At 34.3% G+C, this 19,340-nt stretch overlaps 3 protein-coding genes and 1 pseudogene across 7 annotated transcripts; 3 read left to right on the top strand and 1 right to left on the bottom strand.

The window, feature by feature from the left end:
• Window positions 1–726: 726 nt before the first annotated feature.
• LOC148307828 (solute carrier family 71 member 1) lies at window positions 727–2,703 on the bottom strand. The gene has a single exon (XM_088262724.1). The coding sequence runs from the start codon at window positions 2,560–2,562 to the stop codon at window positions 1,114–1,116; it is 1,449 nt and encodes a 482-aa protein (XP_088118850.1). The 5' UTR covers window positions 2,563–2,703; the 3' UTR covers window positions 727–1,113.
• Window positions 2,704–3,793: 1,090 nt separating this feature from the next.
• Window positions 3,794–4,666, top strand: LOC148307827 (ATP synthase subunit d, mitochondrial pseudogene; annotated as a pseudogene).
• Window positions 4,667–5,462: 796 nt separating this feature from the next.
• LOC148307826 (stimulator of interferon genes protein homolog) lies at window positions 5,463–13,229 on the top strand. Of its 5 annotated transcripts, none has more exons than XM_088262726.1 (8): window positions 5,463–5,517; window positions 5,965–6,105; window positions 6,934–6,969; window positions 8,112–8,353; window positions 8,793–9,074; window positions 10,185–10,356; window positions 11,119–11,232; window positions 11,832–13,229. In XM_088262726.1, the coding sequence occupies exons 2-8, from the start codon at window positions 6,003–6,005 to the stop codon at window positions 11,924–11,926; spliced, it is 1,044 nt and encodes a 347-aa protein (XP_088118852.1). In that variant the 5' UTR covers window positions 5,463–5,517; window positions 5,965–6,002; the 3' UTR covers window positions 11,927–13,229. The 5 variants fall into 5 exon arrangements, with proteins under 5 accessions (XP_088118852.1, XP_088118851.1, XP_088118853.1 ...); XM_088262725.1 differs by having other exon boundaries at window positions 5,463–5,613; XM_088262727.1 differs by having other exon boundaries at window positions 5,463–5,613; window positions 6,934–6,973; window positions 11,832–12,809.
• A 1,269-nt stretch (window positions 13,230–14,498) lies between these two features.
• On the top strand, window positions 14,499–18,423 carry LOC148307825 (ubiquitin-conjugating enzyme E2 J1-like). Its single transcript, XM_088262730.1, has one exon. The coding sequence runs from the start codon at window positions 14,574–14,576 to the stop codon at window positions 15,333–15,335; it is 762 nt and encodes a 253-aa protein (XP_088118856.1). The 5' UTR covers window positions 14,499–14,573; the 3' UTR covers window positions 15,336–18,423.
• The last annotated feature ends 917 nt before the right edge of the window (window positions 18,424–19,340 follow it).

Here is a 19,340-nt window from a genome sequence, read left to right as displayed (position 1 = left end):
CCCAGAACAAAAAAAGATTTAAATCTGTATTTGGTCTACAATAATGAATGTATCGACATGATTCATCGTTTCCCTGACAGGTGACATTTATTGTCACGATACTTCGATCGATACCACAAACTAAATATTTTTTTTGTACTGGGCTCAAGGAAAGTTCAAGTAGCCCCGTTCTATGGTACTTATATGCATTTAAAGTTAATGAAGAGCATCACATCACTTAGTAATAATATAAAAAACATGTATATTCATCGGGTAAGTTAGCATCAAAATAAATTTAGTAGTATCTATCGATCCCAAAAATAATATTTACGTCTAAAAAAATAAGACCAAAAGAAAGCAAATAATAAATGACTCATTCAATAAAATAAATATGAGCGTGTAATTTAAATTATACTATCTACTCTGTGTGCAGATGAAACAAGTACAGAAGATACATCAAGTTATTTCGACACATCCCCTGTACGTGAAATATTAGCTATGCCTTATATTATTCACATTATAAAACAACCATAAATTCCAAGGCTGCATGAGGCAGATAAACAATACTTTTAAAATGATTTCCACAAGATTCGAGAGATCAAAAAATAAACTGAGTAGAGTATGGGCTATAGTGGGGTACGCTTTATACCCTGTTAATAATATTAGTTTTTGTTAAAATGTGTTTTGTACATAGAGAATATGAAACATAACATTGAAGTTACGATTTACGCAATTAAACGTGTCAGATTATGGAATGTTATTATTTGTCTATTTTGAATAACAGGTTATTAACTGGAGGACATGTTTTGTGGTTTTAATCGATATAAACATAAACTATAAGCGTAATGAGAGTGACACATTAAAAAGTAAAATATAATAAATTAGTTTATATTCACAGCTTTAACAAGTATGTATACATAGCATAAACACTCGAAGGATATAGTCTGGTACGATGCCTCCGACAGAGGCGAGTTGTCGTATCGACGAGTAGCGAAACTCAAATAGCAAGCGACAGTTCGTAACTTCACCGGCACCGGCGCTGTTTGTTTACCCTAACACAAATGTCAATAATACTGGATTAAGGTAACTGAAAGTGTATAGAAGGAATCCTTTACCCGGGCGCGGGGGGGGGCCCTACAGCGCGGCCGAGTCGGCGGCCATGAGCGGGGACAGCGGGCCGGCCACGCGCCGACCGCGCTCCACCTCGTAGTGCAACTCCAGGCTGGGCCGGCGCGGGCCCTCGTCCGGGATGAAGGCGGCCACGAGCAGAGCGCAGATGACCAGCAGCGCGCCAAACACGAAGGGCGGCCCGGGCACCAGGCGCACGTAGCGCGCCTCGCCCTCCGTGTAGTTGCGGTGGATCTTGTTGCCCAGGTGGTCCTCGTTGAGGTCCACGTGGAAAAAGTAGAAGATGACGCCGAACATGGCGGGCCCGAGTCCGTTGCACAGGCCGCGCATGCCCGTCACCATGCCCTGAACCACGCCCTGCCGGTCCACGTGGCTGTTGACCGACACGAAGGCGCTGATGGCCGGGTACGTGATGGAGGACACGGAGGCCAGCACGCCGGCCGCCCACATCATCCACGTCTGGCTGCCGAAGCCGTACCACATCAGCTGCAGCATCTCGAACAGCAGGCCGATCATGATGGTGTGCTTGGCGCCCAGCGTGCGCATGAGGAAGCCGAGGATGACCTGCGCGGCGATGCTGAGGATGCCCACGGTGGCGATGAACACGGCCACCTCCACCACGTCGAAGCCCATGACCAGCTTGAGGTACACGAAGATGCACGAGTACTGGCCGGCCTCGGGCAGGTAGGACAGGAACACGGTGACGCACAGCATGAGGATGGTCCGGTCCTTGCCCACCTTGCGCAGCGCCGCGAACGGGTCGGCCTGCTCCCAGCTGATGGGCGCGCCCCACGAGCTCGGCCGCACCTTCTCGGGCAGGCTCTCCGGCACGGCCACCAGGATGAAGAACACGTCCAGGATGGCGATGGCGGTGGCCATGGCCACGACGAGCGTCTCGTTATACACGTCCATGAGGTACGCTCCGAGGGCGGGCGAGATCACCATGCTGGCCGCGAAGGTGGCCGACACGAGTCCGTACGCTCGAGAGCGGTCGGCTTCCGAGGTCACGTCGGCGACGTACGCGAACACTATGGAAAATGTCACGGCGAACACTCCGCTGATGCTGATCATCGCGAAGAACCACCAAGTATTTATAGTCATCAAAGGTATCGGTGCGCAAGTGAAGAATACCGTGATCAACAGAAAAAATTTACGGCCCCAAACATCCGACAGGGCTCCGATCAAGGGAGCGCTGAGAAATGACAGAATGCCCTTGATACCCATTATCAGTCCATTCATTAAAAAGGTATGGTCGGGGAACGTAGCGTTAAGTACCGATATAATAGGCATGGTTAAGAGTCCCCACGCGAAAAACTCTAGGAAAATGACCACAAGGGCATGAAAAACACTCGGATCTCCTACTCCAGACATTGTCATGACTCCGTCTTTTATGACAGTTTTACGGTTTCGAATCACCATTTCGACTTCGTGTTTGGAGGCCTTCGTGGACGTCATTTAAAAAAATGTTCTCTATTTCGATAACCGACTATCACACCACCGTCATTTTTTAATTTAACAACGAATCACTCCCTCGCATCACTATCCACCACAATAAAATTAAGCACAACCACTCGGAACAACAGAATCAGACAAACCAGAAAACCATAAACAATTCGGTTCTCATCATAGCGTAAATAATATTGCCATACGTTTACAAAGCTTAATTTCATTGAATAGGTAAGACCAAAGACTAAGGGTAAGACTATTACCTAACGTCCAAGTGACTGAAATCTAGCTACGGCTTATGCAACACCGCTTATCAAAGCCCTATTTAGGCTTCAACATTATAAATTTTATAGCCTTTACTCGTGAGTGTATTTACCCCTTATGTTTAAAGTTACAATAATTTCATTTAATTACTGAGTGAAAATTATAGGTAAAAACAGTCGCTAAGTGTAAGACCTAGCACCGTTAGATTAATTTAAACATTGCCTCAACTTAATAGGTTAAGTGACTAATTCCATCTGAGCTTACTTTATAGGAAAAAATAAAATAATATAACTTAACCATCAAACGGTTTATTGGTTCCAAAATACACCTTATTGTATTGGTTCTGTTTCGCCCAAAATCTGTGTATTTTCCAGAATAATTAATGTATTAAAATAGTATTAATAAATGTACGCGAGAAGAACAAAGAGACGCAGTTCATCGACTTATATTTTGTTTATAATATTGTCCCCACCACGTGCAGCTCCTTTAAAACCGTATATGAGGGGTGGCGGACAAAATTTTGTGTGCTCAGATTAAATAATATTCAAAACGTGTATGCGCCGCGCTCGCTCTGTTTTTATATTGGTGTCACTTTGTTCTTCTCGCCCCTTGTGTTTAGTAATTTTCGATATATTTGTGACCCTATGTTCTTATAACTTTGTGATTTTTTAATAAATAAAAGATTGTCTTCATTTGCGCGTTTCCGTCTTCCTAATGAAAAGTGTTCCAGTACCGTTAGTAGTAACAGGTTCATAATAATAATAGGTTAACTTATATAATGTTTTAAGTGATTATCGCCTCAAGGGCTTCAAGGGCTAAAGATGAATTAAAAACAGTATTGAATGCACATAGAATATTCATGTGTGATATCAATCGTTTGATGTGATGTGTTGACAATTGTTGTGTTGACAATAGTCAATCGATTTAAAAAAATTCTATAATGGAAGAAATGAGAATACTTTGAATTACCGTAATAAGTCAGGTTACGGCGTAAAATATATTAATTGGGTCTTTGGTATATAACCGTAGATGGAGTTATAATAATCTAGGTCATCTAGGCGTAGAATCGCGAATTGCTTCACTTGAAAGATTTATCGAAAAGGTATATCGCATGAAAAAAAAGCCCTTGATGATGTATTAATTTGGATTTTGAGAGATAAATCCTCGCTTAATGAACTCCAAGTAGTATTAATTTTTATTTGTGTATAATAGTGTAGTCCTTCGTTTTTTTGTTGTTGATTTGGTTACGATTTGGTCTGTCGGAAATTACGATAAGTTCGGGTCGATTCAGAATTCGGAAGAAGCAATAATTTTAAAATGGCAAAAAGGATTGCGCAAAGTTCTGTTAATTGGACCGCGCTCGCTGAGCGCGTTCCACCTGGCCTAAAAGTAAAATTCTTAACTTTCAAGACGAAGTCCGATAACTATTTGAGACGGGTCCTGGCAAATCTCACTGATCTTCCTAAGATAGACTGGGCGGTATACAAAAAGCAAGTCCCGGTAGCTGGAATGGTCGACACTTTCCAAAAAAAATATGAAGGTCTTCAGATTTTGTTTCCCTCAGACAACTTCACGAAGTTGGTAGACGCGCAAGAGTCAGAAATAAAGGCCGGTATCGCGAAGTATATCGCTGAATCCAACGAAAGGATTATCAATCTCCAGAAACAGATTGCGGTGATTGATGCCCTCATTCCCTATGATGAGATGACGATGGAAGACTTCCGCAATGCTCATCCCGAGGTGGCACTCAACCCCATCAACAACCCAACATTCTGGCCGCATGACAAAGAGGATGCTCACCTGGGCAAGGTCAAGCTGGCCGGAGCTGAACACTAGACATCTAAGTACGCACCACCAAACTTACCATCCTAATACCTCGTTCCCAATGTCTTACCAATAAACTTTGACACGTTCCCTCCGGTTATCCTCATTTAGTCCTGGAGATGATTGTGAAATTATATGGCATTGCTTACTTAAGACCATAAGTTACGGCTGTATGATCAGTTAAAATTCAACGGGTCATCAGGTGACTAAATGAAGATCAATAATAAATAAAACACTGGTGATGAGGTGTTTCTGTGTTTGCAGCAATCATTTTCACTGGAATCATGTTTTGCTTTGCATATTCTGTATCAAGCAATAGTGGTGGAAGTCATCGTAACATAATGTAGATATTAAATTACAAAAAAATCTCATTCGGTGTCCACTAATTTTTCCAATGAAACTGCAGAATAACTTTGATAGTGGCAGTTACAACCAACTAATATATTTTACGGTGATCGTAAACAACAGTTTTTTTTAAGTACCTTAAATTTGTTGAGAACTTTATAGAAATATCAAAATACACATCTCAAATTTTATACCTAAGTTATTTTAACTTATTCAAGTAAACACCAATACTGGTTTAAAAATTATTGAGTTAATATTATAAATATAATATTTAACGTGAATTATGTAATTTGTGTATTAAAAAAAACTCTTATCACCGTGTTCGGTGACCTTGTCACATAACTAAAAAAATATATTGCTCTATTTCAATTATTTTGAAATAATGAACGCTGCCCATTTCAATACAACGTGTGTGTTATGTTGGCAACATGTAAGAAAAAAATGACAGTCGCCTTGTATATAAATAATCTATGAATCTTCTCCAATGGCGCGTAATTTCGCCCGGTACATGTTATACGATTAGTCTTTGCAGTATGTAAAACGATTGTATCCACAACCAATTTATAATTCATTAATTAGTCTGTCTATATAAATTAGTTAGTCTGTGGTCTGTCGTTCACATCTCTGGTCTGTAACTCGAGAGATCGAGAGTCATAATTTTATAATTTGTGCGTTGTGTGAACTGTTCAAAACATTGATACATATTATCTTGTCAGTCTGTGATATTGTTTATCTCGTTGATACGATGAAATATACGACAAGGAAAAGCATTGCATCATGTTCGATATTTGGCCAGCAATCGACGACTTAGTAATAAGTTTGCGGCAAATACTCCTTATCATACGAATGCTATTTTTATCTGATATATATTAAACTGTGATGGCAGTCGATTGAGTTGATAATCCACTTACGACTATTGCTAGATACATATTTGTGTACAAAGACTAACTAATTTATTTACTGACATAATGTTTTTAGAATTTCATTAAATTGCGAATAATCGACGAGTTACAATCATGTCTAAAATTACTCAGTTTCCGGAACCAACGAGGAATAATTTAATGTACCCGCAATCTAAAGCTATTATTGCCTTTGCCGCCATTGCTTTGGGTGCTGTTTGTGAGTGTTTTTTTCTCTTTCTTTTAGCATTAACATGAGTACTCATTAATAAAAAAAAAACTTTTTGCACTCACTGAATGCGTGAACAAACGAATGAACTCCCTACTTACACGGTGGATACGCTCATGACCCATGGATAGACAATAGAATTTCTTGTAATTATGAGCGTTGTTGGGGTGAAATTTTTGTGGAACTAGATTAATAGATTTCTAAATAATTATTGAAAGATAATTAGAATTTTAAATTTACAACCCCCAAATATTTTATAGTTTTGGCACCGCTGTTATAGACCACTGTATTTTATGTACCCAATCTATATTTTGAAGAATAATAACACATTTCTGATGGGTGTTTTTTACACCTGCGGGCCAGTTTAGACCTTAAGAAAGAGATTGTTACATCATATTCATATAAAAACAATCGATAATTCCTTCTTTTATGACTTTGAAATGAGGCCGGCGCAGAAGGTAAAAATACCTTCCCTGTCCTTAAGCATCAATCGACCGAACGGGTAGAAAATACCTTTCCCATCCATAGAGTGCTTGTCCACTACCCGGAATTTCACCGTCTGGCTCGTCAGTTAGCTTGATAAAACGATGATTGGCTTGTGCTTTTGTCCATCTTTCTTCGGAACGGTGCTCTTGATCGGTCCATGAACACGTTGCGTGTAAATTCGATCACGCTAAACGGTCATAGTCGCTTTTATTTTTCAAAACCGGACTGCCGGATGGTAAAATTTCGGGTAATGCACAAGTCCCCTTAGTGAATTAAGAAACGATATGGCATTTTAGTTAGTTCAGTCTAATCCCCAGTCTCATATTTTTTCAGGTAACGGAAATATTCTTGATGTCCTTTCCACACTCGGTATGTATGTTTGTTTTCATATACTTCTACAAATTGAATATATAATTATATTATACAACAACTTAACAGTTTTTTTTCCATTTTTATTTTACTTGACCAGTGACCGGGTTTCGTCTTTACCGACGTAATCAGTCTGGTCACTGGTAATATAAAATAAATGTCGGTACAAAATGAAACAAAAACACTCAATCTTCAAAACTTTTTGTTTTGCATTATGATATATTATTTGTACATATATATGCAACACCGGGCGCTTGCAAATAGCTCTATCTTAACCTTTCCGGGAGTATGGACGTAAATGAACGTCGGTGCGAATTTTCCTCAAAGGAGTGTGGATGTTAATGAACGTCGAAGTCCGTCTGTCAGTTAGTATGATGTAACTTGTATAGCAATGACATCTGTGGATATTTGTATGTAATTTTGTCATAAAATCAAACCTAGAGATGGCAAGTTGTATATTTTAAAATTATTTTTACATAATTTCTATGTTCATAATACATAGATTTAGTGGGAAAAAATCATGTAAAAAGAACCCGATCCTGATAGAATGTCGGACATCAATTATTGTACTCTCGGAAAGGTTTAAAAATACTAAATTATTCTAAACTAAACTATTAAGGATACTAAGTCCGCCTCCGTAGTGTAATGGTCAGCACGCTCGGCTACCGTTCTGGAGGTATCGGGTTCGATTCCCAGGGGGGGGTAAAATAAATATAAGTGATTTTTTCACTGTAATATTTATTCAATAATACCCTGGACTGGTACCTAAAGCGAAGGGCTGATCACCTTTCCTTCATGTGTAGACGATCAAGATAACACTGCGTTATATGACGCAGTGCCCTATGCACCATTGGGGTGCGTATAAGGGTTTTATTATTATTATTAATAGTATTCTTCATCTCCAATTATATTCTGTATGACTTAACTGCTCAAGGACCACATTATGTGTGAAAATTTCCATACCGGAGATAACTCGGGCAAACTTTACCTGCAGAAAAGACCACTCCCGAAGAAACTAAGGTAAAAATAAATAAATTAGTCCACCTTTCTAGTGTAATGGTCAGCACACTCCTTTTTTTTTCTTCCAACAAATAGTCTTATAAGAGGAAGAAAAAGGTTTCCTAATGCTCTATTTTTTTTAGGTTGCGTCATATTGTTGCTTATATTAGTGGAATTCTCATTGATAAATTTTTCCCTGAATCTTAAAACAATGAGTCTACTTGACCTGGTCCAAGAATTTTGTTTTCCTGGAGGGATCCCTGTAATTCCAATTTTGGCTTTAGTGTGTGCAATATTTTGTACTCTTAAGTTCCCGGACCTTGAAAGGGTGGTTTTTATTTTAACATTTGCCATTGTGGTGCGTTGGATGCAGACAGTAAATTATGTACGTACCTACAATATATACTAGGTCTGTGGTCACCAACTTTTTATGAAAATGGCTTGATTGATTATTTTAAAACCCTGGGGCCAGTTTAAAAATAATCTGACATTCAAATGAGAATATTATGTGTGCTTTTTTTATAATATTAATTGTAATCTAGAAGTATCTCATCTGTATTTACAGCTAATTAAAAAATGAATAAAGTAAAAATAAAGGCCTTCCTATTTAATAAAATTATTGTAATTGTGATTTTTTGGCCGGCTGGATGAAAATCTTTGCCGGGCCAGATCCGGCCCCCAGGCTGTATGTTGGTGACCGCTGTATTAGGTTTTTGCAAAAACTTTATAGCACAGCTTGTATCAATCATCAAAAGAAAGACAAATTAACATTTTTGTCATTAAACTTTACTTGTCTACTAACATTTATAATCATTTTGCTTCAGGATGAGGGTTACCTATTGAGGTCATTTTGGCTTCAAACCTCAGGGCTCAGTATTGGCAATTCTTTAGCCTATAGCTTCTTCTATGGTTACCTCAATATAACCCTTCCCGACAGAGGAGATAATAACTACGGCTTGAAGGAAATGATGGAAATATATGAAAGTAATGAACATATCCAATTTCCAGTAAAAAAAATATTCATTGTAGTTCCATCTTCATTCAGCTGCCCGCCAAGTCTAGGAGATCTATCCAAGCATAAAGATTTATTTCTGGAAGCAGCAAAGGTAAGTATCAAACATTATTAACTTTTTTTAATTTTTAAAATAATCAGGGAAGTCCTCACTAAAAGGGCTTGAATGCCTTTGGAATAGGAACTACAGTTCCTGGAACTCTCTTCATGTCAAGCTTTTTACTAAAAAAATTTTATTCAAGTACTATTTAAATATTCATTAAAATACCATATTTTATCATTTTAACGCATTGTATAAATACGGTTTGTAATTACGTAAACACAAACATTATTTTGTCTAATTGTGAAAATAAAACAATTATCCATGAAAAAAAGGGTGGAATTTCTTTATATAGAGTTCCATAAAATGTACACTTGCCAGCACCATATTGTTATGACTTGGAAATAGGAACAACTGATCATCTTATGTCACTTAGAGACAATTTTTTTAATTACTTCTCATAAATTATCAAAATCCATACATCTAATAGTGCTTAAGTGCACAAATAGTATTAAAGCAATAGCTAAAAAATATTCTAAATTAAAAGTGTAATAAGACCCTTATCCGCACCCCAATGGTGCATAGGGCACTGCGTCATATAAACGCAGTGTTATCTTGATGGTTTACACATGAAGGAAAGGTGATCAGCCCTCCGCTTCAGGTACCAGTCCAGGGTAATATTGAATAAATATGACAGTGAAAAAATCACTTATATTTATTTTACCCCCCTTGGGAATCGAACCCGGGACCTCCAGAACGGTAGCCGAGCGTGCTGACCATTACACTACGGGGGCGGACCAAAGTATAAACAATAAATTTATTCAAGAGTGTAATTGAATATAGGAGCAACTATTAACAGTAGTAGTTTAAAATGTAAATGCATACTCAATAGTTGCTGGGAAAAAAGTGCAAATACTAAATGCATATATCAAAATTATATAAGGCGAAAAATATTTCATAAATGCTCACAGGAAAAATGAAATTAAATGGCACTTAATAAAATGAATTTAGCGAAGAATGTAATAAGTACTATTACTTTAAGTACTATCTTTATATTTCTCTGGAAAGTTTGTAAAAAAATAATAATTTTTAATTAAGTTGTGGCTAAGACAAAGATGTATCGGGAAGTATATTTTTATTTATATTTACACTTATTTTTTTTAGACTTTACTTACCATCACAAGGGATGTATCCGGTGTCATAGGGCGAGAGTACAAACATTCCGTATATAAGATTAGAAGAAATGATGCGTCCTTCCCAGTATACATTGTCGCAGAAGGTTCTAGCCCTCTTGAGACATATAACAAAATGTGTTCTCGAAACTCACCACACAGCGGTAAGAATAATACAGACATTTAACATTAAAATAAATTAATTTTATCGCACTTAGTGGTTTTTTTTTCAAAAGATTATTTAGAAAAAAGGGGAAATACTTTGTCTAAGTTTTTTTCACTATAGATGCAATTTGAACCGGAATAAATAATATTTACTAGGTTTGTTTAATTATTTACTTACTAACCTTATAATCAATACTCTAGAATCCCGAAAACTCGGCACTCGATAACCCGGCAATTAAGATAATTCGGCTACACCCTGGCAGGATGAATAAACCCTTTGCTCGGACCCGTTCAAGGTCCCGCATTCCGTTGTCTCATGTCACATTCCCAACTTGCCGATTTTTTGCTTTCATAAAGTATTTTTCTAAAGTCTGTCTTATAAATTACTGTACACTTGTACTGTATTCATCAATTATCATATTCATGTGATAAAGGCTTTTTCTTTGTGTAAGAGTATTTGGATAATTTATTATCTGTTGTATTCTCAAGCAAACAATACAAGTACAGTATGTACTGTATTTTCTAAAGAAACACTCGTACTTATAATTTTTTAACCACATTTCGATAACCTGGCATTTTCACAAACTCGGCCACCCTTCGGTTCATATGAGGCTGAATTTTCGGGACTCTACTGTACCATTAAATCTGGAAAGAGTTATTTTGATATCTGAAGGAAATGTAAATGGTAATTATTTTTTTCCTACCATCAGGTTTTGATTTGTTATGAATAATTTTAAAAAATATTTGTTTTATATTTTCAGAACTTTATGATTACCACAAGAAAGAAGTTCTCTCTCTGTTCTACTACAGACTGAAATATATTATTGATAACAACTTTGAATTTAAAGACCTTTGTGAATTTGTATATTTTGATAGTAAGTAAAAAATTATATACATTACATATCTCTTCAATATGTGTTTCATCCGGAAACATCCATTTTAAATCATTCTTATAGGTATTTCATCAGAAATAAAGATGTTTTTAAGATGATAGTATGGGAAACTGGGCATTTGCAGCTAGAGATATGCGTAATGAGTGACTATTGCCTTTTCGGTTACCCGATTAAAATGGTATCTGTTACTTTTTTCAGTTTACATTTCTTTCCACCTTCCTTATTTTATGTCAAATGTGTTAGAAGCTAAAAATATGCAACCAAATTTGTGCACTACATATTGAGTGATTAGCTTTAAGGGATTGAATCCATTGAAAACCTAATTAACTTACTTCTTCAAAGGGATTTATTATTATCTTGTCATTGGCTGATAGCTCGCTGTGCAACATTCACCATTCTGGCATCATCTGTACAAATTTGTGTAAACTAATACAGCTGAAATCGAGAAACATGCATGACCCAGATTCCCTTGATGAATCGTGTTAACAATCCCTTGGGAGTTCAATCCAGTATTTGTGTATGAACATTCGGATATACATACTCAAAATATTGTGAATAATATTAGTTATGTTTACTTTCAGATGTAAATAATCCTAGACTGAATATAGCCAAGGTGTTGTTAGAGAGAATCTACAAAAATTTGGATGAAGAAAAACAATATGTAACACCTGATTAATGCCCTTTTTTGTGTAATACAGTACATAATACCTTTTTGTCAGCAACTTTAGATAAGATGATGTATAGGGTGTGATTGCGGTGCTGGCATTTTTTATTGATCCATCCAGAAGCGCGTTCGCCCCCTTCGGTGCTAAAACGGTCAAATATTTTAATAGATTTTTGGTAGCACTACTTCTGCATTCTCTACTCATGAATCACTATTTGCCAGTAATGGTGATATGGTAACTAAAATGTACTGAAAGCTAAAGAGAAATCAGTATCCACTCACTGCCGGAACAAAAGTTTAACTTAAATAGTTGGCTAACAAAATTATTTTCATATGACTGTGAAAATGATATCTGTACCTGATAATAAATAGTTATTTTAATTTTGTCAGGTCTACAGTTTTATAATTCTTTATATGAAAAAAGAGTATTTTTCTATAAAATATACAATATGACTTATTGTCTTTTTATACTTGCAAGTTAGCTATTAATGTAAAATGAATAGTTTATCTGTTTGTTTCCATACACCATAAAAGTATTTTTTATGTAGTTAAAAGTCGTTATCATATTTTTTTCTTGTTTTGCATTTAAAGCTCTCTAATGTCTCTCTGGAAAGTAATACACATTTGGACTCTTCTCTCTTTTTTATTGTTAATAAACGTTTCCTTTTATTTAAATTTATATATTTTTTTTGTGGCTGTGTATTTACAATTTATTATTGTAATTAAATGTTTTTATTATTCCACGAAAACGCCATTTATGGCATAATAACACTTTTATGGTTATACATTATAGATAAATAAAGTTGACAAAAAAAATCACAGCATCTTTCACTCAACCTTCTTGTAAATTTTGAATATTTATTTTGAAAAAAGATCTTTATCATTTAATGATGAATGTGCTTTATGATAAATATTTTATTTTAATATATGTATATATTTAAACATAAATAGTGTTTTAGTTTTTTTTCTACGCCATAATGAGCGCGGTACTATTCCTGGGTGGGCGCTGGAGATGTCTTTAAGAGGCCCTAAGAGATATAATGGATGGTTGGGAAGCGGGTAAAATATTTTTACTCTATATTCTGGCAAGACCAAAAAAGGTTAAGAACCTTAACATAATATCAAGGCAGTGGGGGATCGTAAGAATTCATGGGGAAGGTAAGTGGGGAATGTAGTAATAACAATGTCATTGAATGGGGGTGAATAGAAAAACTTTATTTTATTTTTTGTCTACAGGTCTCAAATATTTTAAAAAGTTGCTATTACTTCTGCTTATTACGAAAATAAATATTAAGGGTGGTAAAATGAAGTGAAAATTAATTTGTTTTATTATTTACTGGCCATCGGGGTGGATAGAAACACCAAACAATTTTGTTGAATATATTTTTTTCACTACTGGAATTTTAATCGCAGATATCATATATTTTAATTTAATCAATCATACTGTAGGTTCATTCATATTTTATGTGCCTATCTTTAGTTATATTTTGATTTAGCTTGCAAAAATGGCTACCAAATTATTTATTGCCATTGATTTTCAACATTCATAATAATGAAAATGAGTCACAATTATTTTATTATATTATATCCGTTGTCTACGTACTCTTAAAACACTATTTTAATTTGCCATTGATCTCGAAGATCCCTGGGTATTTATAAGGTCTATTTTAGGAATCATTACTGCTGAGGGATTATTGGCAGAATCAACTAAATCAACAATGAAGAAACACATTTCTAGCGTCCTTCGTGACGTTTGAAAGTCCCGCGTAAATATTTTTCAGCTGATTGAAAAAATATTTATCAATGTACCAATTTGACAGCGACCATGGACAAAATATTAAAAAAACGTGTGCGTCGCAATTTTTTTTGTATGATTTTCGTGTAATTCAGCTAAAGATTGCTTCCAATCGTAAAAATTTTCTCTAATTGTAGACGTCATTCTTTTCGAATTATATTGGCCATCAGTTTGTTGTAACATGAACGAAAATTTAACAAGTGAATAAATTAACAATTCTAATTTAATATCTATGTAAAATGATAAAATATCAGAAAAAAATGTATCCAATAAAAGTCATTTTCTGTAAATAAGACGAGACATTCCAAACATTTACCGAAAATGGTTATTATATCTTCAACAAACAAAATCAAAATTTCGAATGTTTTCCATTCGGGAAAAAAACCTATTTGTATTTTGTGTGGATTTCGTATTTTTTTGTTTAGAGTAGGGCTGTCCAAAGCACGGTCCGCATGCGACCCGCGACGTGTTTCTGATCAACCGTAAAAATGAAAAATTTCCTTTTTGTGAATTTATTTCTCGAAACATATTATTTTTATGGCATTCTAAATAAATTAATGAAATATTTATTCTAATTTAATTAAATACGTAGTAAAAATGACATATTTATGATTTTATTAATTTAAAAAGTTTAAGAATTGCTATCTTCAACCCTCCAATGTATGTATTTAGTTATTCCATGATCATATCTGGTTTTGGAATTCAAATTCCGAATTCTGAAATCGAATTCCAATAACTGACGTGTAATGTGAGCATAAGAAAACTAAACTAATGGAAAAATTTCTAGCAATTTGACAGCTTGTCTTTGGTACTGAGTCACATATTGGATTTTCGAGTTTTTCGTGTTTTTATACGTTTATCAGGATGGAAGAATTTAAGGAAAGATACAACACTAGATGCCCTGGTGTAAAACGTTTGATGCGAGAGGCGATCGAACTGGCTCAAGCCACTGAAGAATATTGTGCTCGACCATTGGAAGATAATTTGTTCGAATGGCATTTTACCATTCAAGGTCCGAAGAGTACCGAGTTCGAAAACGGCGTATATCACGGTAGAATTATATTACCAAAAGAATATCCTATGCAACCACCTCACATCATATTGCTGACACCTAACGGAAGGTTTGAAGTGAATAAGAAAATTTGTTTGTCAATATCCGGGCATCATCCTGAAACTTGGCAACCGTCTTGGTCAATCAGGACGGCTCTCCTGGCGTTGATCGCATTCATGCCTACCCCTTCGGAAAGAACGATAGGATCTCTCGACTACACTCCCGCTGAACGGCGCACTCTCGCTAAGAAGTCGAGGATTTTCGATTGCCCCCAGTGCGGCGTGACTGCTCTATTGCTTTCTAACACCGCTGCCAAGCCCCTCACAGATGAGGAGAAAACAGTGTTAAGTAAAATTGCTTTAAAAGGTGAGGACGAAAGGACTCCGAGTCCACCAGCACCGGATCCCGCTCCGGTTCCGGCACCCGCTCCTGCGCAAGTTGAGACTGTACAATTAACCCAGCCGACTTCACGTTTAGACGATTTGAAAGATATTGTAATTGTTTGTTTGATCGCATCCATCTGTGTATTCTTTTACAGAAGATTAAATATTTTCAGTTCGTCCCTAGACGAATAACTATTGACAACTTTAAATAGTGGATACATTAATTGGCTCTTAATTTCTATCACACTTACATAAAATTTACTCAAATGTATTTTTTGTTATTATGACTTATTTTAAATTTTATTGATTAATAAACTATAAGATATGTCTATCCATGTAATTCGATGGAATAGAGGTCCAGTTATTTTTTTTTTAATTTTTGATAAAATGTCTTAAAGTGACATAAAATATTTGAAAAGGTGTCTTTTTGTTTAGTTCCTATTTTGTTAGTATTATTACAAACCATGTGAATCAGAAACATTTGAGTGACAGTTTTATAAAATAATATTAAACAACACTCAAAAATATGTATCAATATTTTATTTAGTTTATGTAATTAATATATTTTTATATATGTTATCTTTATTTAAGAAATTACTTTGTTTTAATCTTAATTTAGTCACACTTCTTAACTATTTGGCTACACCATATGTACACTCAAATCGCATTATTTTGGTTAAAGCTTGATCGGTTTCATTGACTATTGTGCTAGTAAGCTAAAAAGGTGTCTAAAAACCACGCATAGATAAATAGTTATTGTGTTAGAAAATTATCTGAAATTTTTTAATAACATGTCACTCACTCCATTCAACAACGTCATATAACAAAAAACTTGATTTTTCAGGAGATCGTTTTTAAAGTTTAAAATTGTAATGACATGTTTTAAAAAGAACTTTTTACTGTGCAACAGATCTTTTTAAGTAAAACCTGAATTGTTTTTTCTCCACTTGAAAAATATTTAGTATATTTAAAAAATTATTAAACAATACCTTTTTTTCAAAATGCAAAAACATCACTTTCTGTCCTGTAGCGAGTAAAGTAGCAACTTTAAAATACGCCGTTTTTGCTGGGATATAGTATATTTTCTGGGCATTCTGAAAACATTCACAACTGAAAATTTACGATTTTTGATATATGACGTTGAAAGGAGTGAGCGATGTTATAATTTATTTCACTATTTTAAAATAATAACTAATAAAATATACTTAAATAATCTGCTATCTTTCTTTTTACAATATTAACATTTTGTTATGTAATTACGTTCAATAAAAATCTTATAGCGCCTTCTTTATTATGTTTTTTGTGGTTAAATAAATATTTTAAGATTTATTTAAAACAGAGTTGGTTGAAAAATACTAAAAATGCTGAGGTTACTTTTGAGACCATTGTAAATGGGATGTGATTGTAAATGCTTTATTTATATAGAAAAGTATATTCAATTTTACTTTACTTCTGGACATATATTTCCATGTCTCTAAATTAAAATTATATTTTATCTGTGCAGCTCGTCCAATTATAAAAGTACCTGGCGCATTCCAAATCATCGCTTGATTGCATTTTAATTATTGAAAATATTTATGTTATTGTAATATATGTATAAGCTCAATTAAAATTCCATATTCGTTGGGTTACTTATAAATAATAATAAAATGATGAAAGGTAAATATCTGATTTCACCATTTGATTTCACACCACAGAGTAAATATCTGATTTGTTATAATTTGTTTTGACCAGGTTCAGTTGAAATAATTTTTTTCACACCATAATATAAATATTATCAAAGTCTTGAGGGTGAAATATGGAAAATGTGTCTTATTTTATATTTATATTCCTTCGCGTGTTGGCAAATAAACCACCGTAGACAAGTTGAAATATTCTTTACTTATACTTTCGTTATTTAAATCAATTGCAAAAATCATCTGCGTGTACATGTAATAGACTATTCACAAAACAGCAAAGGATAACTGAACGTACTACGCACTTAGTGCGGTTGTAAAGTATAGCCAATTGTTCTATTAGTTGTAATGATACTTGATGTGAACGTTGCACTCGTTTAGTAGGGCAGTCATTTATTAAGGGTCTACTGTATTTATATATGTTGATTAAGGATTATCAACTTTTTACTTTAAGCTGCTGAGTTATTTTGGTTTAACATATTTTCAATGTAGCACTTTGATTTAAATTACGGAGAGGAAATTAATTAAACAATTTTGCTAAGGCTGGCGCTATTTAAAAGTAATGTTTTTTCAAAATTGTTTTGAATTATTTTGATTAACTTTTTGTAAACACCTTTTTGCTTTTTTATTTTCACTCAGCATATAAGCTGCCCCTTGTCAACCATGGGCTATGTATGATTTAATAATACATATGTTATTTATGATTTTTAATTTTCTCTTACATAACAGTACATTTTTATGGTGCTGTAGAACCTCGACCTCTATTATCCGAGTAGATCAATATAAAAAATAAAAAAATATGAATTTGCTGATTTACACGAAACAAATTGCATATACTGTTGTTACGTTGTAATACATTACATTTTGGCTGTTGCTTTATACATTGTTCTCAATGTCGTCCTGGAAAATATGAGACATGCCCAAAATTCTCACTATTCGTGATTTGGCAGCTTCAAAAAGAACTGCTGGCTTGAAGCAGAAATTAATAATTGAGTATTTAATAAAAAAATATTTAATATTGAAGCTATCTTTCAATCTAGACTAGTAAAAATGATTTATATCAAATGTACTTGTCTTTCCTTGTGGATTATGATTTTTTTATTTGATTTTTCCTTATACAGAACACCATCATCCCCAATTAGTCCGGATAATCAAGGTCCTACATTACTGAAAACTGTAAACCAAAAATCAGCAGGCAATTGATGACATTCCGTAGTTATAGTAAAAAGATTTACCTACCGATGGCATGGCTTCTGTATTCTTTAATAAGGAGGCACTGCAGGGCAAATTTATTCCCTTAATTGTATGTAACTATGCATTATCTGTTGTTGTATCTCATGCGCCATTTTGTGTGTATTGAAATTTGTTTTGTAATTTCTTTCTCTGGATTGTTTTTTTTTCATCTTTAAAATAATATTACATTCATTTCTCTAAGCTATATGTATATATTTGTAAATAAAGTATTTCGACACACACTATATTATTGTTATATATAAAATTAGCATATAAGGCTTTTACCTGTATCGCATATATTATTATATTTCACATATATTATCGCCCGCATGTAAGTTATGTTAATATGAAATATATAATAATCAATTATATTTCTTCTTTTAATAATAACTTAATCCCAATGCAAATAAATATTAAAGAAAGCTGGAGTTCAAGGTATCCATTTTTTAATTTACTCTGGGCCAACAGGTAAATCGAACTATGTTATACCCTATTGTGGACCGTAAGTATCCAAAATGTTTTATCTATGTAAATAAAATTGTAGTTATATAATAAAACAACAACTATATAGTTTTTTCCACTTTTATTTTATTTTACCTGTAACCAGGTTTCGTTGTTACCGACATTGTAAGGCTGGTAGGAGGCTAGACAGTGATATTATATACACTAGGCAGGGCATATCAAAAAATGTTAGTACAAAACATTTAAAAAAAAGTATTATTGTACCTACCTTAACTTTACTCTGAACCCTTAAACGACTGGCATTTTGAGATGGATCGCTGATCATTATCTTCAACCAAGGTGCCAAAATGGAAATTAATGTTTTTTTTTTTAACCTGATATAAAGTTATCTAACTTAATTTGGGTAAAAAAAACTTATCTATATCACATAGTTAAAATCTTCCATATAGAATTGACGCCCTGAACTTTAACTACTTTGGCATGTGTGGAATAATGTGGAAAATTCTAAAAACATTATTTTTTCAAGAAGCTTAGCTTAGCCTGGAGATGGCATTTTTGAATATTAAAATGAAAATGAAAATTTTACACACAAAAATTTAACACTATTTCATGAACAGTTGTCTAAGACTTACCAACCTTTTTATTAATTTATTTACTATTTGTATTTTACAGCAGATTGAAAATATTTATAACTTATGTAAATTAAAAATATATAAATTGGTAGATAATCTCTAATATTTATCCAATATAACCCTGGACTGGTAGCTTGGCTGATCACCTTTTCTTCATGTGTTAACGGTTAAGATAACCTGCGTTTATATGATGC

Source organism: Brachycentrus maculatus, unplaced genomic scaffold, assembly GCF_059751285.1.
Source record: "Brachycentrus maculatus isolate JH-2025_06_01 unplaced genomic scaffold, ASM5975128v1 h1tg000188l, whole genome shotgun sequence".
NCBI classification, from domain to species: domain Eukaryota; kingdom Metazoa; phylum Arthropoda; class Insecta; order Trichoptera; family Brachycentridae; genus Brachycentrus; species Brachycentrus maculatus.
This window is presented reverse-complemented; position numbering and strand designations above follow the sequence as displayed.

What these genes read in the sequence shown, in the direction of transcription:
- LOC148307825 (XM_088262730.1), top strand. Translation starts at nt 14,574, where the DNA reads ATGGAAGAATTTAAGGAAAGATACAACACTAGATGCCCTGGTGTAAAA.
- LOC148307826 (XM_088262726.1), top strand. Translation starts at nt 6,003, where the DNA reads ATGTCTAAAATTACTCAGTTTCCGGAACCAACGAGGAATAATTTAATG. An exon ending in TGATGTCCTTTCCACACTCG is followed by an intron (nt 6,970 to 8,111) that starts GTATGTATGTTT and finishes TATTTTTTTTAG; the next exon opens with GTTGCGTCATATTGTTGCTT. An exon ending in TCGAAACTCACCACACAGCG is followed by an intron (nt 10,357 to 11,118) that starts GTAAGAATAATA and finishes TTATATTTTCAG; the next exon opens with AACTTTATGATTACCACAAG.
- LOC148307828 (XM_088262724.1), bottom strand. Translation starts at nt 2,562, where the DNA reads ATGACGTCCACGAAGGCCTCCAAACACGAAGTCGAAATGGTGATTCGA.